The sequence below is a fragment of the Physcomitrium patens genome, chromosome 5 (assembly GCF_059467195.1).
Source record: "Physcomitrium patens ecotype Gransden chromosome 5, ASM5946719v1, whole genome shotgun sequence".
NCBI lineage: Eukaryota > Viridiplantae > Streptophyta > Bryopsida > Funariales > Funariaceae > Physcomitrium > Physcomitrium patens.
The window spans coordinates 2,174,610-2,196,189 of record NC_143414.1 but is presented as its reverse complement, the minus strand read 5'-3'; the positions used below and the strand labels follow the sequence as shown (position 1 = coordinate 2,196,189).

The 21,580-nt window shown below is 40.6% G+C and overlaps 2 protein-coding genes across 3 annotated transcripts; both read right to left on the bottom strand.

Annotated features, from left to right (window-relative positions):
• Positions 1-303: 303 nt before the first annotated feature.
• LOC112282302 (ABC transporter G family member 29) lies at positions 304-7,626 on the bottom strand. 2 transcript variants are annotated; one of them, XM_024519733.3, is made up of 14 exons: positions 7,405-7,626; positions 6,284-6,961; positions 5,999-6,087; positions 5,632-5,876; positions 5,390-5,520; positions 4,017-5,273; positions 3,732-3,894; positions 3,235-3,542; positions 2,895-3,004; positions 2,513-2,735; positions 2,079-2,369; positions 1,469-1,914; positions 909-1,335; positions 304-752 (listed from the first exon to the last, which is right to left on the bottom strand). In XM_024519733.3, exons 2-14 carry the CDS (start codon positions 6,866-6,868, stop codon positions 477-479), a joined length of 4,551 nt encoding a protein of 1,516 aa, XP_024375501.1. In that variant the 5' UTR covers positions 6,869-6,961; positions 7,405-7,626; the 3' UTR covers positions 304-476. The 2 variants fall into 2 exon arrangements, with proteins under 2 accessions (XP_024375501.1, XP_024375502.1); XM_024519734.3 differs by lacking the exon at positions 7,405-7,626 and adding an exon at positions 7,226-7,386.
• Positions 7,627-14,621: 6,995 nt separating this feature from the next.
• On the bottom strand, positions 14,622-20,417 carry LOC112282779 (uncharacterized). Its single transcript, XM_024520848.3, has 11 exons — positions 19,740-20,417; positions 19,042-19,434; positions 17,993-18,717; positions 17,575-17,728; positions 17,135-17,313; positions 16,648-16,823; positions 16,479-16,536; positions 16,145-16,263; positions 15,724-15,813; positions 15,429-15,543; positions 14,622-15,282 (listed from the first exon to the last, which is right to left on the bottom strand). Exons 1-11 carry the CDS (start codon positions 19,774-19,776, stop codon positions 15,100-15,102), a joined length of 2,229 nt encoding a protein of 742 aa, XP_024376616.1. The 5' UTR covers positions 19,777-20,417; the 3' UTR covers positions 14,622-15,099.
• Positions 20,418-21,580: the final 1,163 nt, after the last annotated feature.

The window sequence follows — 21,580 nt, the reverse complement described above, 5'->3', positions numbered from 1 at the left end:
TTGTCACGCGCAGAACATTTCGTGCCAGAACATTCATGTACATTCGTGAACATTAAGAATTAGGTATTCCAATTCAAGGGCCCTGAAATTTGGTTTTAACGGTTATAAACAATGATCCTACTACAGGAAGTAATGTACGAGACCTTGATGATGGTCTTGGTTGAGCAAGAACTTTCCCTCAGATCACTGCAGTTTCGTACTGACTGTAGATGTGACCTAATATATAACAAATAAATTGAGCTTACTCGTAGAGTACTCCATCATTCAAGCTCGTTCATAATCATCCAAGAGGAAACTTTCAAATCTCGAAGAGAATAATTTATTTAAACCATCAGCATCATCATGTTCTAGGTTTCCATGGAAACCATCCGATGCCATCAAAATAACACAGGTTCCGTAAGCACGAACTCATATTGGTTTGGAACTCAGAGCTGGTTATGATTTCTAAAGCTCTCTATACAAATAGAAAAGGACAATTACCTGCGTTGGAAGTTGAAGCTTTTGAGGGCAAAAATAAATACCAACGCGAAAATGACCATCCACACGATGAGCATCGGGCCGACAACAGGCAAGAAGTCGTGTTCGAATCCAAATGTTTCCTTGAGATAATCCTTGACGATGATGTCTTTCGTCTCGTCGCCTACAATGATAAGCTTGTCCGTAACATCTCCGAACTGTGAAGCTATCAATGCATAAATGATCCAAGCTAAGGGACAAAGCCAGTAGTACCATATCCACCACCCGGGAATCGCCTGCAAGAACAATCCAAATCGTGCAAAACATCAGACCTGTGATTGAGGAGAAAAAAAAGTCCAGCGTCCATGAAGATGGATCACTTTCATTATTTGCATTTGGTTTGATCAAGAAGTTAATGGCAATGGCAGGTTTGATGAGGGAAGTTAGCTTACAGGTCGTGGAATCAAGAATCCGGCGTAGAGATTGAAGAGCGTGGAGAAGAAAGCACTGACGATGGAGGCCAAGATAACATTGGGAGTAATGGCCACCATCATCATACCGTAATACGTGAACGACAGCAAGCTGATGATATTGGTGTAATAGTACCAGAAGAATTTTGCAGCTGTCCATTGGAATCCCAGCATTGCGTATGTGATGAGAGCGTACAATGTCCCTTGGACTACGACATACGGAACTTCCATCAGCACCTGGGATAGCGCATAAGGTATTAACGAGTACATTCCAGCTGCCTTCTCTCTGTACATCACAGATCGTTCAACGCTCACCATCGTTTGCACTGTGCTTGCGTTATTGAAGCAGATAAACAAAGTTGAGCCATAGAGTGCTCCCAATGTGATTACCAAGTCCGTCGACCTTTCTCTGCAAAATCATGGGTGAATCACTTAGAGTAAGACACCATTACGAATGCGTAATTGGACGAAAACTGCTCTGGGAATCAGGTCAAGGCATGACAGAAAGCGCAAAGAAATTGTGTGAAGATGTGTGGGCTTACGTTTTGTGCCCCACTTGCCAGAATATACTTCCGCAGATGAGTGCAGTAAAGAAAGTGAAGGCAAAACGGACGAGATTGTAATCAGGGCTGCGCCAATGTGTCAACGACTGCTTCCAGAGAATGCATCTGAGCTGCTGGAACGAAGTTAGTGGATATTCACTTGGAAACACCAAGGGCTTCGATCCTGGAGCTGCTACACTTAATTCTCTCACAAGATCCTTGTTCCGCTTGTAAAGTTCAGTTCTTGTATAATATTCTCCGAAGTCTATTCCTAATTGTAGTTCCATGTCCACGTTGGTCACATCTAACATCCATGTTGCTGGGTTGATACCTTCGGCGATTTTGGGGATTCCGGGCACAGCCTCAAAATAGTCGACCATGTGCTTGGACTCGAAACCCAATTCGCCAGCGTAAATTACCTGTCCTCCTCGCTTTAACAACAGAAGCTGAACGAAAAAAGCAAGAGACATCGCCATTGTGAAAGGAAGGTCATTTGGAAGTATTGATAATCATGATACACACTAAGAATTAATTTGCGAGGCAATCGTTATCCTTCCCAAGGTCGAATTTGTTCTGGAAGGAGGATAAGAGTTCAGGAAGAGACACAAACCTCATCGAAGGCTTCAAAGATGTCGATGCTAGGTTGGTGAATGGTGCATACAACAGTTCGTCCTGTGTCCACCGTGTTTCTCACAGTTCGCATCACAACGGCAGCTGCTCGTGCATCCAGCCCACTGGTGGGCTCGTCCATGAAGATGATAGATGGATTCGCGACCAATTCCACTGCAATTGTCAACCTCTTCCTTTGCTCTGTTGACAACCCCGTGATGCCTGGCAGACCTACTAAGGCATTCTCCAGTGCCTTCAGCTCCACCAAGTCCAACACTTCTTCCACGAAAGCCTGGAATATTTCGAAACTCATTAGGAATTGCACCCGCAGTAGATTACAAGCAAAATCCTACATGATCTTGGTGAATTTAAATACGGGAACATAAATTGATCACATATGAGTGCAAAAGAAAACACTAACTGCTGGAAGCTGACCATTTTACTTTCGTCGTCAATCTCGGAGGCTAAACGAAGCCACGCTGAGTAAATGAGAGACTCTCGAACTGTCACTTGTGGGGAGTGGACGTCATTCTGCTCGCAGTAACCTGAGATTCGGGCAAAGGTCTTCTGATTTTTCGGATAGCCAGAGATGCGAATGTCACCCTCAATGTAGCCACCAGTCTTACGCCCAGCTAGCACATCCATAAGAGTTGACTTTCTGAAAAGAATATTGTAAGGGGAAGGAACATTTTAAAAACACTGGAAGCCGAGGAAAACAAGATGGGACTTAGATCTTAGAAGACACATTAGCCACAATGAATTGAATAATATGTTGACTTGGTCTTTGCTACTGAAACAGCAAGGAGTTTAAGCTTACCCAGCTCCACTAACTCCTACCAAGGCGGTTAGTACACCTGGTCTGAAAGCTCCTGTAATCTTATTGAGCAACTGGAGCTTACTCTCTGTCATCTCAGGCGACTTCATTTCCTGCACACAGGTGACGTGTGATGTTGAGTCAGTGGAACTTTGAGTTCGCATTAGAAATATCGTTGAAGAGACAAGAGGTTTCTTTCTAGTAGCGCTCTGAACTTCTACTAATGAGATGTTTGACTTGGAACCGACAAAGGTGACAAAATTCGTGGGGGATATCAAAGCACCGAACTTCTAAAATATGCACTGAATGAGAATGAGAAGTGTTCAGTACAGTTGTGACATACCGCAGGCATGTCAACAAAGTAGCTAACATCGTCGAATGAGATTATCAACGGGTCGAAAGGCAAAATCATTCCACGAGTCACTTGCAAAGCTTCACTTTCAACATCAGAATCAGAGGGACGGCGATTAGTGGAGGAGCGTCGGCTTTTACTCTGTTGAAGGGTATCGCCTTTGGAGGTCATAATACTAGCTAATGACCGTGACCGAGAACGTGACGCTGATTTCGTCTTGGAAAGAGCTGCACCAGTACGATTTACTTCTTTTTCTTCCAACTCTTCCTTGGACATTATAGCCTGAGGCTTGCCAACTCCTGTAGAATAAGTAAAGAGTACATTGAACGTCAAAGACAGACACAGTCTGATGCACCACGTTCATTATCAAAATGTGTCAGTAAAATGAGAAACTTGCTAGCTATAATGAAACCTGAAAGACTGACTGTAATTTGCGTATGCACGCAAGAAGGAGGTGATATTCCAAGTAGATTAAGATTTCAACTCACCAGGCATGAACTGAAGTCCCAGCGTAAATCCAATGTTGAATATCGCGTAGAATCCCAAGAGAGCGCCTACGCTAATCCAATACCAATATGATTCTGTATATTGACCACGGCTCTGCAGAATTCTGGCTCCAACGGTATTCACTCCACCAATTCCAGTGTATGGCTGTCAAGTCACGCAAAGTGAACACAAGATTACAAAACTAATCATTTCTTTGAGTTGGGGATGAGGTGGCTTTACAACAATAGTATAAAAAAGCCAGAATGAGAAGGATGTGGGTGACATACCGTTTTCCACCGAGAAGCGGTGAATTCATTGGAACTAATTCCCTGCACGGCATAGCTCATGTTGGAAATCCAGAAGCCCCATCTCCACCATACCGGAATGTCCGGACGGGGGATAATGAACCCTCCGAGCATGAAAAGAAGCAGAAGGATAATCCACCCCAGGGTAAATCCCAGCGTCATTGTGCGGCATACTGCGCCAATAAATCGAAACATACCACCTGCCTGCTGCTGGATCAAAAAGAGAATCAAAGCGAATTTGAAAAAAGCACCAGCGTTGGGTGCAAATCCCGTCACGAAGTAGCTCATGCAGGTGAAAATGCCAACCTCAAGAATAGACCCTGGGATACTCAACAACATAGTAGAAAGCGAGAATGCCCATGCAGGGATGAAGAGCATGTCCCGTTGTTTGATGAGAACAGGTAGTCTAGTGATTGTGGATGCAAGCTCTCCAAACCCTGTGAACATAAACATGATTATAGCATAGAAAAGGGCATTGAAGTAGAGGCCTCCATCATTGACTGTTTGCGTGTGAAGCCGAGTGCGAAAGAAGGTGGTCATAGAAATGAAGGCGCTCATTGTGATCTGAATGGCTTTGATGATGTAAACAATTCCGTTCCGCTTAAGCAGCGTCAGCTCTCGATCGAAGGTAGCCCAGAAGAGTTCCTTGTTAGAGATTGAGTAGGTCTCCTTAGCAAGAGCAGCAGGGTGACTTCTCTCTTTGTGGTATGCAACTCCTAGCTCATCCTTCATCCTTAACCAAACATGAAATCTTTGAAACTCGTCTGCGAAGCACTTGACGGGCACATAGCGGTAGGGTTTGCGCTTATCCGCCCAGTACTGTTCTTGGTCCTTACGTGATGTGACCTCTTGCAGAAAATCAGCAATGCCCTTTCTCTCCGGGCACTTGAAGCCGCAAAGCTCAAAAAACTCGACAACATTTGCAATCGGGCCATGGTAAACAACTTGCCCTTCAGAGAGCAATATTACGTCGTCGAAGAGGTTGAAGGTCTCAGGGGCAGGCTGCAGCAACGAGATTAAGGTCGTTGCAGACAACTCATGCGTAAATCGGCCCAAGCTCCTTACAATTGAGAACGTTGTTGAGCTGTCCAGTCCTGTAGAAATCTCGTCCATGAACAATGTCTTTAGTGGGCCGACAAGCATCTCCCCCGTTGTCACACGCTTCTTCTGACCACCGGAAATTCCACGGAGCATTTCGTTCCCGACTACTGTGTCTGCACAAATCTCTAGACCGAGCATCTGCTCTCGCAACAAATGGTCAGGTGCTACCCAGCATTCCCAATAGCTGAGATATAGAGAAGGAATACTGCAGATTTCATGAAGTGATGGGAAAGATTGTCACAATGCATACTCACCCTTATGATATGTTCAACGGCAAGCATGGCTTTGTTTCCCGGCATAGCCGTCGCCTTCATGTAAGTGTCGACATCTAAGTCAGGTCGAATCCCACTCTCTTTTTCTCTCTTCGCCACCTCCTCGAGTATTTCTGTATCACAAAAAGAAAATTTCTTAATGTTTACCACTTGTTCTTAACGGCACATTAAAGCTCCTCGATTGAAAATTCAATCAACCAGAACTTCAGGGTTACTGACTTTACCGTATTGATGCCCAACGCCCTGGACTTTAGAAGAGAATTGAAAAGTTTCCCGAACTGTCAATTCTCCAACATGCAGGTCGTGCTGGCTTACGTATGCGGCAGTTTTTGGTACCACAAATTCATCGAACGTGTGCCCGTTGAACATTACTTTCCCTTTCACTTTCAGATCAGGATCAAGCTTCGCAGCCAATGCGAGCAATAAAGTAGTCTTCCCCGAACCAGGAGGGCCAAGAAGCAAGGTCATCCTGCATACATGTTTGCCATCAGAGTGACGTCCTTATTCCAATCACAGCACTGTGATGCTATCCAGGGGCTCGAGGCGTAGTGCCCGACGCAAATTATCATGTCAAGCGCTACGAATCAGTACCTTCCAGGTTTAATAAGGCCGCTGACATTGTCCAAAATGGTGACAACCTGCTTCCGTGTTGGAGATAGGTGAAGAAACCCTGCAACGCTCTGCCCATAGGAAAAAAAATTAAAAAATTAAAAAGAAAAGAAAATGCGTACAAAGATGCCACGTCGGTGAATGCGTCGAAGTTTTTTAAGCACGTCAACAAAGAGCATTCGATGTCATCGACTGCCAATGTGACAAAATTCTCAAGCTTAGCATGATATGATGACTACTGTACAGAGTAATGTGAGGATGAAGCACCTCTAGGATGTTAAGAAAAACGTTCCATAGGGTAGGCAAGCCTCTGCTTCCAACATGGCAGTTCGCTTCGACTGTCAAATTTTCGAACCGAACCTCGATCGTGGGGAGTTCTATCCCAACCCTGTCTAACCGCTTGCGCAACTTAGCCAAGATCTGTTCGTCATCATTATCTGTGGGCCGATGCAAAGTTTGCAGAAGGTGTTGAAAATCCGCTACTGACAGCTTTTTCACATCCAGTTCACGTAGACTTCCAGTGTGCTGCTGGAGGATGGAAGTGCGGATGCGCTTGTACGTTGGAAGCTTCTCCAAGGCAGCCCACCGCAACTCGTTTTCGTCTTCCTCTCGAGTTGAAGACCGGGAAGCTGCATCCAGTAGGTTGCCTGCGGCACCGAAAAGTCCATACGACTGAGGAGCTGCTGTGCCTATACTGCCACTAGCAAGCATTTCCCGTGCCAAGCTCCTCGACCGAGAGAGTGACCCTCGTCTTGAGCTACGACCTATGCTCTTCGAAGGCTGGATGTTCCAGGGCTGTTGACCTCCATACTCTAGGTCCTCCTCCGGGTTCATCTTGTCATCCTTATCCATTGCTGTTGTCTAATTATGCAGCCGGTGACTATTCAGCACAGAAGAGTCTTCAAAATCTTGCGCGCTCTGTGTCGAACCCCTGATCTGGTTTTCCTGTTCAACAAACCAGATTCTAAATCATACTGCTGGATTCCAAGGAGCGACCACAAACGATAAGATTTCACAGGTGAACTGAGTGAAGGCGCTCAGAAGTCAGGTGCACAAAGCTGAGCTGAGCGTTGTTTTAATTAATTCTTAGATACCAAACATGAAAGCAGAAGTTGGCTCCTCGAAGGGGTTTCAGTCAATGTGAGTGAACAAATCAGTTCAGCCGGTCTCGGTACCGTCCTGCTGGTGCTCTACAGCGAAAATACTCACCATCAAAGAAAAAGTTGCAATTCTCACAAACTAAAACCAACATTCGTTGAAGTTTTCAAACACTCAAGACTAAGAGCTATTGGGTAAATCCTCATTCCGAGGTTCTCGGAGAATTGCACCCCCTCCCAACAAACACAACTCTCTCACAACTTATAGGAGTCACAAAGCAGCCACTTTACCCCCATTTCCTTGGTCCCAGAAATCCTGCTTCCAGAAGTTGCTGATGTGGATCCAGACAGGCCCCTGATGATACTAGAAATTTAACTTGTTCTCATTTGTTGGCTAACTATTGGGCAAAAATGAGCTTAGTTTTGCTCAATTTTAGCCAGTCGAACCAAGCCTCGAGGAAGCTGGATATGAGTACCGAAGCAAATGAAGTGGGGATCACTCCACAATTTGCAAACTTGTCAGTCAACTTCCGAATCCGTCTGACGCACAGTGACATCCCAGAGTGTGACTTCACGTCATCATTCAAGGTGATGTCACCACGTTAAACAAGTTCCTCAGAGTTGTGACACAAGAATACACAAGGCCCAGTCCTACAGGCAAAATCGGGCGTAACCGAGCTCAAATTTACCCTAAAGTTTGGCAATAAATGAGAATAACCTGAATTTCTACCATCCTGTTATCAGTTTCGAGCTAGCAGTTCCAATACTACTTCAACTGGTGGTTCAGATAAACTAGACTCAGCTTTCTACTGTCAAATTCAAGTAAATATTTACTTGATTGTTAATTAAATGAGAGAATTCAATTCAATAAAAATTTATCACTTGTCGAACCACAACCTTGAGGTTGAAACTGACCGACAGCTGTGCTGCCAGCCAGGGGTCTGTCGGGCCCCACTACGGTCTGTGCAGCTGAAAGAATGAGCGACTTCGTACGTCCAAGCCCGCAGCCAAGCTACAAACAGCTGGTGGTACAGTAGGAACAAACAAATATCAAGCCTCTTGCCCTCGATTATGCTGCGATTGGACAGTGAAAACCGGCTAATTCACGAACGTGTGTGCTTAAGTTAGTTGACAGCACGGAATCCTGGAAATGGTGAGCAGTAAGGGAAGGAGTGCAGGTCACTTTCGGGAAATTGTGGACGCAATTCAGCGACCTAAGAAATTTTGCAAATTATGAAAGAAGCAGGAACTGCAAGCCCACAAATGCCTTCAGCAGGAGGAAAATAAAATAAAATAAATTAAAATAGGGAGAGAGAGAGAGAGAGAGAGAGACAAAGGGGGGGTGGATACCGAAACTTCGCTAAATCGACTTCCACAGTCAACGTTGAATAATTTTGTCAGATAAATCGGCTTCAGCGGACGTCAATGGTGTACGACTGATGACGACGAAGGAGCGGGTGCAGAATTCTTTCGCGCACACGAGCTCGACTGCTTAAAGCTCACCAAACGAAACCATGCAAAAAAAAAAAAAAAAAAAAAAAAAAACAACAAAACAACAAGAAAAAACAAAATTCACAAGCTGCAGCTCTCTAGCAGCCTTCGGGGGGAGGAATCTGTCCCCGAAGCAACATGTCACCATCATCACTCCCGGATGTACGAATGAATGAACATAGGGTTTCGTGGATGAATAATTGAATCGATGGATGTGCGTTATGCCAAGTGGAGGATAGTGGGTCTTCTTGTTGTTGTGTGGAAAGGACCACGTGAACTTGATTGACAAGGCATCTTTGTAGAAAAAAGCATGTGCGTATAAAATTTCGTATATATACTGATTATTCTGGATGACTTGGGAGCAACGTAATGTTGAGGTTTTATGATAGAGAACTTTGGACAGATTTTGGAGTTGAACAAAGTGTGTGGGAATGGCTGGTAGAGTATGCGACAAAATAGTGGATAAAAAAATGGACATGTATATATAATATTGAGCTTTGCTAAAGGTATTCCTTACTAAAGTTTGCATCATGTGCTCAGTTTTCTACAGCTTTAAAAAGCCTTCAATCATTTAAAAAAATTAATTTCAAATTCAAGCAGAAAGAGAGAAAGAGCTTAAAATGAGGTGTTTTTTTAAGTTATTAGGTATTATTCTAATTTTATGCATATTTATGAGAAAATTATTTTTTGGTATTTATTAATTAGAGCATTGTAATGTGTTAGATGAAGTTTATTGGATTCAATATATTAGTTGGGTTCTACTTAGAAGTTGTGCAATGTGTGTGAAGATACAATTTTTAGAATGAATATTGAAAATAAGGGTTGACAGGTTTGATTTGACATTGTAAACAAAAAAAATTGCCCACTTTTCTCTTTTGATCTTTACTTCTATCAATATGTAATCTACAGTAACAAAAACTTAAGAAATAGAATCTAAAATCTTAGCATATAATTTTCAAACAAACAATTGTATTCCAAGTTCTGCATTAAAAAATTAAAAATAATCCATATAATTTTTTATAAAAATATATATATATATATATATATTACATATATAATTTTATGATTCTGAAAATAAAAATACTAATGCATATATAAAAATTTATTAAAATCAGTCAAGGAAAAAAAAATTAAACATTAAATTTTCCTTTTTTCTTATGTGATTTTTATATAAGGATTATAATTTCATTTCACATTTATAAAACTAGTGGTATATTTACTTAATAAAAAATTACTAATTGTAATGGATGAAGAAACAAATAAAACAAATAAAAAAAAAAATCTACCAAGTTCTTTGGTTTTAATAAATAGTTTGATCTCATTAACTATTCAAATCTTGAAGCAATTTAAATTAAGGGCAGCTATGACAAAAATGATTCACACAAAGTAAACAATAATGAGAGCATAAGAATCTATTAGAGAGAATTTGTAATTTATAATTTATAACTATTGAAACATAATTGTTGTTATATATAATGTTTTCTAATCTAAATATTTTATCAAACACACCATCAACCTAATGTAGACCCATATATATGTATGTGTGTGTGGATAGATTTAATATGTGCCTTTTATTTTATTGTTAGAGATTTGTTATTGATTTGGCAATCAAATAGACTTTGTCAAAAGAATCTGGTAGGAAATGCCAGAATAAATTCAAGATGGAATTTTGAAAGAGTAAAAATAAAATTTTAAAATCTGAAAATAAAAGATTGTACCCATGTGAAATTGGACAGGTTTGGATACTTGTTAATAATATTATTTTTTGGTATTAAGGTAACAGAAAAATTAAGATGCATTTAGTGTCCAACTATTCCCATTTTTTCAATTACAAATTTGGTTATTTTTAGATCATAAACCTTTAAACATTGTGAGTTATTAGTACAATATTTAATCTTCAAAAAATACTGCACTTATGAGATTACAACTTGTTTTCTTCCACGTTCTCAGTTGTGGTTACAAATTAATAAAAACAAATTGCTGTGTGTAACTACCTGTTTGTTACACACAGTTCATCAAAACCATTATTTTTATGGATTGGTGGCTCTCTTTGGTAACATGTATTCAATGGACCTACAATTAGTTTTACTTTTGAAGCTTGTGCATAGAAAACGTTACCATGACCACTGGCAAAATCTTGATTATGAACAAACTATCTAAAACAAAACCTCCCTACAACAAAGCCAACTAGGTCAAGGAAGTTTGGTCTCTAATTATCAATGCTTGCATAAGGACCTTCTGGACCTGGTGGATCTTACACAACAAAATATTTTTAAAAAATAAAATAAATAAAGCACAAAAAGAAAATAATAAACAAACTGACTTTCACATATACAAAGTCTACACATCACCTCTAAACCAAAAAATATAAAAATATAAAATAATCATTAACAATGTTCCTAACAAGAATATGTGTTTATTTGAATGCTACAAAATAAGTATGAAAATAGAAAGAACAAAATACATAATTATAATTAATTAATTTTTATATAAAAACAGTTATAAAAAGAAATGTAAATATAATACCTGTTAAATTAGTTGAAAGAACATGTAAAATAAAGTCCTTTAAAACATGCATAGAATTGACAATTATCAAATAAAAACTAAAAAAAATTATCATGAAAAAAGTTGAAGCACATCATGCAGGCATGGGATTTTAAATTTCCTTTCAGCGCAATGAGAATGCACTTTACATATTTTAAAGGACTTTCTTCTACTTGTTCTTGCAATTGTGCATTGAGAGGAATTTTTTTTGGAAATTCACATGCAAATCTTTGCTTCACTGATATCAGTCTTTTTGGTCTGCATTAGCTAAGTCTATTTTTGTTGAAGGTCCTTGGAATTTTAGTTCAATTGTAATCTACACAGGAAATGGAATCCTACCATCACTATTGGTTCTCTGTGGTATTTGCCAGTGGGGGTTTTTGAGAAGTCTTGCATGAAGTATCTCCCACATCAAGAGTTCCTGATGCACATGTCCATATGGAGCTACTTCTATTCCTAGTGTCCACATATAATGCATCATTTTAGAATGTTGTGAAGAGAACAGTAGTACTCAGGGTCAACACTTTGGTAAAAAAATACAAACAGATGTAAAAGTGTATCTGTAATAATCCAACAAAGAATTAGAACATATGGATCCAAAACAACAAAAAGATGTTTTGACAGACTCAACCATGTGATTTGCAACCCCCATATAATCTTGGGATTGCTGCCCAGAATAGCAGAGTGAGTTCATCTCCTGAAGAGTTATTAGCAACCTGATGTGGGTTGATGAGGAGCCATTGTGTTTTGGTCATTGACAATGCTTGCCTTCCATGATGCAAATTGAAGCTCATTGTAGAGTCACCTCCAAGCTTGAACTTGGAAGTGGCAATTGAGATGATTGGGGTTAGTTTCAGACATCTAGATCAGTTTCTGGAGTTTTAGAGATGAAACCCATGTTACAAGGAGCTATATTGTTTCTCAAGACAGATCACAGCAAACTACCTTGTCATGTTGAGAGATGAGTTCAGCATTATTGAGGTTCTAATCATGTTATTGATGTTGCCAGGAGGGAAGGTCAGCATTATGTTTCAAGGATAAATCCTTAAATGATGTGGTCTATGGATTGGATATTCATTGTTTAAGAGGGCATGACACTGATGCCGTCACTACAGCTTGCAATGTTGTATACCAACAATTGCAAATGCATCATGTACTACATGAATTATTACAGTTTTGCCCAGAAGGCTGCTTATGTTGGTCTTCACTCTCACATCATCTCTGTGGAAAAATTTGATCACCAAGTAAACTCTAGCATTTATCACACTTGTATAATAATAATTCAGTAAATAAAAGTAATGAAATTCCATTATTGTTATTACTATTATTATTTTATAGTATCAACATGTTTTTTAAATAAAAAATAAAAAAATAAACAAATATATTTCTATTAGATGCATTTGAATACTTCTGTAAGTGCTATACTTTATTTAGAGATTAATTATTATTACCATCACAATATTTATCAACTAACAATTCAAAACTCAAAATCATGGAGATGGTTTTCAATTGACACAAGTTAATATAACAACAAATATGAAAATTTATCCAAACAAGGCAACTTCCACCATATCCATTAAATTTGACACTTTTCATTTATATTTAGTACTAACTTCAATGTTGTGAGTGTTAATACAAAATTAGCAGAATCGCAGAAATAATTGTTAACGTTTGTGCTTTCAGTCCCCACAATTTCGTATCAGTTTTATATGCCAACAGATCTTCGAGAAGCACATTTTATGAAGTGTTTTTTTAGTGTGTAGAATTCGCTTCTTAACCCATCTCACGCACGCGACAGATTGGATTCTGAACCACCAGAGCTTCTCTTCGTGGTAAGCATGCTGAGGAAACTCGCCCTTGTTGAACTCCAACCGCATGATTTCCTTGGTATTTACAAAACAAATCACGAGCATTTTGCACCGTCACTTGAACAGTATTCCTGCACCTTTACCGATGTTCAACACAACGAGGTTTCTGGGAATTGATAGAGATCATTTCGGTAATAAATTTGTTCGAGTAGACGGATGTTAACAACGTCATGGACCTAAAAGTAGGGAAGCTATCGACAATTTAAATGCATGGCGTGTTTGTCAGAGTGGTGAGGAAGCTCCGAGCTGCCATTTCACCGCTCGTTCTTTGTATTTGTTCATTATTTGTACAGTGAAATGACAGTTATGCTGTCAAATGCTGCTGAAAAGTAGTGGAAACTAAACACGGAACGAGGATTGGGGATTTGCAATACACAGACTTGTCGAAGGAATAACATGAAGTGGAGAAGAGATAGAACCAAGAAACTGACAAGTTTATGGCTCTGCATTTAGTCCGCATGTTTGTGATCACATCTCGTGTGAGATGCTTGGGCGGCAGGCGATGATCGCAAACCTGTAACAAAGAGAAGAGAAGACAACATCTAGCGAAATTGAAGTCCCGACAACTAAACAAATGGATTTAGAAAATCATTCTCTGGTTTCTTGGAATAGAAAATCCTGAGAGCAAGCAAATCTGCTTGCAACCTGGCGGAAAAGAATTGTTTGAAGATTGTACACTTAGTTCAAGTAATGTATTCAGAGAAGAGTAAACTAGTCCCTGCAACATTTCTAACATCAAAACAAATTGACTAGAAGCTTACCCTGACCACGGTTACAAATCTGCACCAATACCATACGCTGTGTTTGCAAAGTGCAAGAAGGCAGATAACCTAGCAAATGCCGTAGCAGACAATGATGGAGAGATACTAAGCAGCAGCATAGGCCAGTCAACATCCATGAACGGGCACAGGCAGTTAGACATACATCCAGGGCTGCGATAAGTCCACTGGAAGGAAAACGTAAGCGGTGCTGCAGAGAAGGAGGTAGTTGACGCGAAAGCATGGAAACCGAACGCTGTTCAACGAGAATTAGATTAAAAGGACGAGGAGATTGATTGCATACACGTCGATGTCTGTAAAATGGTGCTGTTAATTCGGAGGCACTAACAACGGCACCAAAAGCCCACAGTGAAATGCAAGAGCGAAGTAGGCGACGCGCAGAGTGAACGTCCATTCTGTGTAAAAGAAAAGAACTCTGGTAAACGTTGTGCACGAGAGTAGAGAGGAGGTATACGAGACAGAAATCTCGAAAGAGAAGCAACCAATTCGGGATCTAACGCCACCACAAGACCTCCATAGATTTGTTCAATACACCCAACCGATTGGCATTGCTGTAAGGTAGGATCCTCGATCTGAAATCTACATCGTATGTCCGCAACATAATTAAAGACCTGTCTTGGATGTGTAGCAGAGATAGGGTCTCTCGAGGCACTTCAACTCAGAAAGTGCAATTTTTCATGTAGGTTCATGCCTAGTGCTGAAGATTTCGACAAGCAGTTCCTAAACTAAGCAGACTCCTTACTAACACTTACTTCGTTCGTGCTCATGCAAAGGTTGCATTCTTCAAAACACTATGGCTTCGAACTCAAAGGCACTGAACCACAAATGATACAAATGATTCAATTTGCGGTTCGGTTATGATTTTGGTTCCATCTTCACCTAATGTGTGAATTGCTGCAGATCTTCAGAAATGTGACTCTTCTTGCTTCGAAAAGCACTACATAGCGATTAACAATTCAAGCTAAGAAGGTAAGCACGACACGGTTGGACAAAAATAAGTACAAAAGTTAAGAGAAGCTTGATTGGATTCTAAGTCACCCCCACGGTGGATTGTACATCTTCGGCTGTACACTTCTATCACACCCAATATTTGAAGGGCCGCTTCCAATCCCATACAATTCAAAGGAAAACTGTTGTACAGAAGACCACTGGGAGATGCTTCAAGTGGTTCAACTTTAAATAAAATTGAAGTCTCGAAGTGAAGCTTCGTTGTCTGTGGATTCGAAAGTGTACAGAGTCGAACTAGTCGATCCTGAAGTGGAGACGCAGTGAAGCAAACAAAGTACACTTATCTTTTGGAAGATTCAGTCCGAATCATCGAAGTGATCGGCACCTTGTTCGACATCTTCTGTTTTGAGGTTGCCATTGTGAGCCATGAAGATGCGGTAGATGCGACGGGAGCACTTGGGGCCAACTCGACGCCGTTGCTCGGGGCCAAAGACGCCCTCGCGGATCAAATCTTGCAAGAGAAGCTCTTTCTGATGAACCTACAATGTTGTCCAGAATGACAAAAGCAAGGAAAAGAAGAACGATATCAGACACCGTATCAGTCTCAAGACTTCAGATTAGGCATATAGCATCCTCTGTATACCAAATCGTTGACAATCGTTGAGACTTAGGGAGAAGCAATTACCGTTTTTGTTGGGTCAAGATAAGCCTTGAGGAGAGCACGCATGTTGCAATATTTTTTAGCAACTGCCAGGGCAACTGCTCCAGGAGTATGTGGGAGAGCAACTAGAGCTTTAAGCCTTCACAACAGGGCGCAAAGAATACCACAAACCATTAGTTAACGCATCATGACAAGAGGTTAAACGAGTCCTAAGTCACCAAAAAACGTGAACAGCTTTCATGCTGAAACGAATGTAGATCATAAGAGACTACAATGCAAACCTAAAAAGTAACCGGAATGTAGAGAAGTCTGAACACACCATAAGCTCTTCCTGATTTCTTCCTTAAATGTGTCACTGGTTGCCACATGATCTCCATTCTTGCTCACTGACATGGAGGTGGTTTTTGGCCTGCAGATCAAAGTAACCACCTTTGTCACAACGATAGAACACAAAAGATTGATACAACAAGAAGCCAGACATTCTCAAGCCTGTTACCTTGAGAACTAAAATCAAATAGGTTTTCAATGAAGTCCCAGCAAGTGGAGTTCTCAGCTCAAGACTGGAAGGTTCAGAGCTTGAATATTACGCCAAGGGTCAGAGGCTTAAAATTTTGCTACTTCAAAAGCTACATCATGGAATACGATACGCACATGTATCAAAGAACCAACATCTGGGAAACGGTAGAAAATCAACAGAAAATTCTCCATATGTGGAAACGTGTAGGAAACATGTAACATACTTAAAGGGGCATTCCGCAAGACTTCTCATCAAGCCAGTGACATGCTCAGCCACTTCAGCTTCGTCCAAACATAACCTTGAGTGGACTCCATCATAATGGGTCAAAAGTCTTGCTATTTCCTGCATGGACAGCACGCATGGGCATCCTGTTTTCAGAGCTGGAACTCTAAAATTCTATTTTTTTTTTAAAAAACAAGAAGAAGAGAGGCATAGCTTCTGCATTTTTGTAACCGAGAACAAAAAAACATCTGAAGTGAAATATATTTTGAGCATGCAACCGCAAAACACACTTACATTCTAAATAAAATTAACGAGATAGAATACCCAACAAGTACCTGTTCAACAGGTGGCCGTCTCCATTCAGTATCTCCATTTTTATACTGTGTCTGTTCTCTGAGATCAACAATGAACATGCACTTAATATTTCTGTAGTAAAAATTGTTCACGATTTGAAGTGAGTGATGAAAAGATCAAAGAGTTCCACATTCAGGAATGAGAAAATACTTTTTGTGAAGATACCACTTCAGCTTGTTGACCAAGAAGCAGATGGTGAAGCCTGGATACCGGGCTTGAGTAGAACTGATAAGGGTGTGCAGAGTGTTCTCACCCACCATATCGGCAAACTCTTCAGCTTCTAATACGTAGAGTATGTAGGGGACATCAACTTCCACCAATACAAGCTGCGGCACAACCAAACAGATACTGAACATAACAAGAACGCAATCCTTTCAAAAGCTTCTCTGACGAAGCTAGAGGCATTGGCTTATCAAACTGCCACTTCTGACACACAAGATGATTACTTGAGTTTGACCCACCACAAGCTGCTACCAAATGTATCTTAGTTCAAGTTTTGACACGCAATGTAAGTCATCAACAAATTCAGCTTGAGAGATCAATTCAAGAAGGGTAAATCTATTCTAGTACCCAAAATACACAAATGCAGCAATCTATTAAAGCTGTTCGATGGTGCACACAACTTATGACGATATACCTTGGAGCCTGAGACTTCAGCCTGTGTATCCGCATCTTCGCCATCATAAAACCTGGTCACAGCCTCCCCCGAAGAATCGTCACTAGGTCGCTTCATGCGCCATATGATTGACTTGGGACAAGGATTGCAAACAAGCTGGAACTGGAGCTGCTTTTCCGCCAGTTTGTTAAGAAGGTGCCCTGCAAGCAACATAGCAAGGGTTCCAGTTCATAAGAAATCTTCCAGACTTGCCATGCACCAGAGAGTAATGCGGAAGTGAAAATGTCAAGAATAACAAGAATGGTGAAGCTTCAATTGAGAGAGAATGTGTTCCCTACTTACTCCGTGGTAATTTAGGAGGAAAATGCTCACACACCATTAGAAGCTTGCATCGATTGTTTATGATTAGTTAGTTTGAAAAAAATGAGTTCAACTGCTATTCAAGTTTGGGAGTTATTAACCTCCTATATGACCCTTCTCAATAACTCTAGTGTCGATCAGTGCTCGCGTATTCTGTACAGCAAATTTTCCATTCTCCCATCGCTTCCTTTCGTGATCTAATCTGCGTCGTTCCTTAGCTTCCTCCCTTGCAGCCTCCTTCCGCAGCTTCTCTTCCTGCTTATCCACGACACTATCAGGTTCTGGACGGCTTTGTTTGAATATGTTAAGGGAAGTAATGAGTTGACAAACATCACGGCTGCAAAACTAAATTGCACTTATGGTACAAAACGAACAGCGACATGGACCGAGGTGTTCCAGTAGCTTCCTTCTTCAACCTAGTCACGGGGAATTCGAGATTGATGATGATTGCAAAGTAGAAAATACCTCCAATAGAACTTTCTTTCATGTATCTACATTAAGGATGTGGACGGTACAAACCTCTCGCTTCCGTCGGTTCTCTTCCTGCAGCTTTTTCTTCTCTTCCTCCTTTCGCCGCTTCAACTCAGCTTTCTCCTCAGCCTTCCGTAGTCTTTCAGCCTCTTTTGCCCGCAACTTCTCGTTGCGTTCCAATGCCTTGTCCTCTTCAGACATGGGAATCCCACTTATGACTTTCCTCCTCTTCTTAGTGCCACCACCCTGAGCTTCCTGCTCACTGGTAACTACCCGAAGCTCATTGTGCAGATTCCGTGAGCAAAGAGGGTCAACACCGGTGTCCAGATTCAGATCAGTCGCCTCCGGTACAGATAAACTAGGACCCGAAGACTCTAATATAGGAGAATTAAATCCCAAATCGTCATCGCTAGTAGATTCACTCTGAGGACCCTGTCCGGAACTCCAACCATTGTCTTCTCTAATCCATTGACTAGAAGCTGGTCGTTTAGAACATGAAGAGATCGTTGGACCCTCTTCGGAAGGAGAGTCAAGCAAGCCACTTCCAAACGGATCAATTGTACAGTTTCGGTCGAGAGAAGGAACACGGGGTGGAGTTTCAACGAGATGCGAAGGGAGTTTCTCAGCGGGATATGTGACCTCGACTTCATCGTCCTTCTCAACAACCTTTTCCAAGAGAGGCGAATGCTGGGAGGTATTACAAGGTTTGAGACGCCACGGCAAAGACTGCTCAGAATCTGTGTCAGAGTCTAGGCATACCACGTTGCCAGTACCTGAAAACATGTACGAAAGCATCAACAAATATCATTAGAATTAGCTAATATTTCGCCTTACCACAAAGAAGCTGCAAAGCATTCACATCCTCATGGGCATGATGAGGTGAATCCCAGCACTACTTACATTGTCAACCTTCGCTAACATCAAATAAGTAAAAATAACATAATGACATAACAGGTGACTTTTCCTCACAGACCGCCTCCATGATGGTCAGTATTTAGATCGCTCGTGTTCACACTGCCAAAATATATGTATAGATCAGCAAAGCAAGTTGTCTATGTAGTTCATGCATCGGAGAGAGAAAGAGGAATTCAAAGAACCTGATGGTAATACACGTACGGAGTTGTTAAATGGTCTTTTAGCCGCGCTTCTGCTAGGCCCCGAAACGTCGGAGTCTGAAAGAGAAACAACCACTACAGGTTGAGTCACGACGTCTGGCACTAGGTTGACACCAGCTGGTGCAGGTTCGAAAGTAGACGGTGCATGTTTAACAGCACCCGATACAAGCTTGTTGGCATCCGTAGGGGAAGTAAGGGGTGCTGCAGTAGGTACATGCATTTCCGTGAACTTTGAAGGAAATGTGGCGCTTGTTTTTCCGCCATTGCGGCGCTTAGATGACTTAAAAGGAAGTTTCAGCTGCACCAAGGATGTGCAACCTCCAGTTCCCTTCCAATCCACAAACAGATGATTGTCTGCATCTTCGGATTCGGTATCTGCCATTCCAGCCATGCCCACTCTATTATCTATTGAGAGAGATCAACAAAATTGCCCACACAAGGAAAACTGGATAGAATATACGAACTTGGGTAAATGAGAATTACGTGTCGCTAAAACACAAGTTTTCAGGTTCACGCAGACGAATTTAACATGATTCCTACAACACGAGAAGCTTCCTTATCTAATCTTTTTAAAAGATACAATAAAACGTCAAATACAAATATACAAATTCACCCGGTACACGAAAATGCTCAAACACCCACAATAATTGCAGGCGAGAGACTATTGACAAAGGCCATACCATTGTCCAGAAGAATCTCTCGCTCCAGAGGAGGCATGGTGGGCAATTTCTGCTACTGAGAAATGTCCAACCATGAGAAATTCAAATCCATTGTCCCCTCCAAGTGCAATCCACAGCTGTCACGGGCCACAAGTGCAGTAACCTTGATTTCCTACATCGCATTGTGTGAAATTCAACGGCACTTCTGAAACTAAGCACCCCGGAGCCCTAGCGGACTAAAACACCTGTGCACTAAAACCACGGCAGAGCAAACCTATTCACGCCTAACCTTAGGCTCCTCTCTATCCCACTCTCTACCCGCAACAATATCGACCTCATTTCGCAGCAGTGTAACTCCATCTCCATGCATCCGGCGAAAAGCGCAGAACGGCCACAACTTACGAAACTCCAATCACCAAGTTTTCGCAGACACGTCCTATTTCCTAAATACGAACCTACTCGCTCTGCCTCGAAACCCCCAAAACGGCCTCACATTACAGCACACCCTAATCTGTCAACACGACCTGGCGAAAGCCCTCCAACTCCTGAAGACGAAAAAACCGAACAACCACGCAATGAGAGAGCTCCAAAAACTCTGAAAGTCTCCGAAACGCTGCCTGTTGTTGGACTGCCCTAATTCAGACGCGATCAAAGGACTACGCATATCCGTGCTTTCGGATTTCGAGATCGGAGACGTCGAGAGAAAAAGGCAGCACGAGGAGCAACACCCGAGGTGAAAGCTGGGAGGAGGTGCAACACCCGAGGCGGAGTTCCGTTTGATTTTTCAAATTGGTATCTACGAATCGGGTGGATCGACGGGGGGGTGAGCTGTTCTTCGAAGAGATTCAAACTGATAGATGGATGAATAATGACTTAGATGACATTAGTTCGGTTTTTCAACTGGCGAGTTCATTCATTCATTCAAGTTGAGCTCACTCTGAGATTAGTTAAATAGTTAGTGGCTATTTGATTGAAAAGTTGGGAAAACAAAAAATTTAATGGCGAGTCCATTTGATGTCCTACTTTTGTAATATGTTAATGTGAATTATTATTTTTTTAATATATATATATATATATATATATATATTTGATTTATTCATGTGAACATATCAAATTTTGATATAAATTATGCTGAATGAAAACATTGTTTCAATGAACTTACACATCTTCATGGAAAATGTATATATTAATTAACGGAATAAAATTCAATATATATATATATATATATAGTTAAAATAATCAACTGTGCATAATTTGAATGTAAGTAAGAAGTAGACATTCAAACTGATGATCTTAATGACATTCAATGATTAATGATAAATTTCATTGAACAGATTTTTTTTTTTCAATTTCTATGTTTTTAGAAGGCCAGAGTTTTGAGATTATTTTCTATATGAGTTTAATGTACCTTTTTAAAAGTATCTTTTATTTTAATTTTAAGTTCTAAATTCATTATTAACTTAACTTAGGTTTATTTTTAATAATTGTTTCATTGAAATGAACTGAAGTATATGATGTTGAATTGATAAATTTAAACAAAAACAAAATATTTGAAACACAGTAGCTAGCATAGCACAATATTTTTGCAACATGTATGAGATTCCAAAATAAAATGTGTAACCATTTGATAAACTTAAAAACAAATATAATTGCACATTTAAGGATTTTGAGAGTTGCCATTTATGATCAAAATTAAATAAATAAACATCAGATGAAGTTTTCCATAAAATCTATGCTACATTCATATCCAATTCTTTTTCCAAATTCACATCCAATTTAAGTCACTTTTAAGAAAAAAACATTATGTGTAGAGGTCAAATTTGAAAGCAAGTATTACCAAACACTAATTTGATCACATATAC

Bases quoted from the DNA above. Each gene is read 5' to 3' on its own strand.
- LOC112282302 (XM_024519733.3), bottom strand. From the start codon at position 6,868: ATGGATAAGGATGACAAGATGAACCCGGAGGAGGACCTAGAGTATGGA. The intron at 3,543-3,731 runs GTGAGTTGAAAT...CTTATTCTACAG, and splicing joins GGGACTTCAGTTCATGCCTG to GAGTTGGCAAGCCTCAGGCT. The intron at 1,336-1,468 runs GTAAGCCCACAC...ATGATTTTGCAG, and splicing joins TGGCAAGTGGGGCACAAAAC to AGAAAGGTCGACGGACTTGG.
- LOC112282779 (XM_024520848.3), bottom strand. From the start codon at position 19,776: ATGCCTCCTCTGGAGCGAGAGATTCTTCTGGACAATG. The intron at 17,729-17,992 runs GTTTGTACCGTC...GTGGATAAGCAG, and splicing joins AGAACCGACGGAAGCGAGAG to GAAGAGAAGCTGCGGAAGGA. The intron at 16,824-17,134 runs GTATATCGTCAT...GTTGTGCCGCAG, and splicing joins CTGAAGTCTCAGGCTCCAAG to CTTGTATTGGTGGAAGTTGA.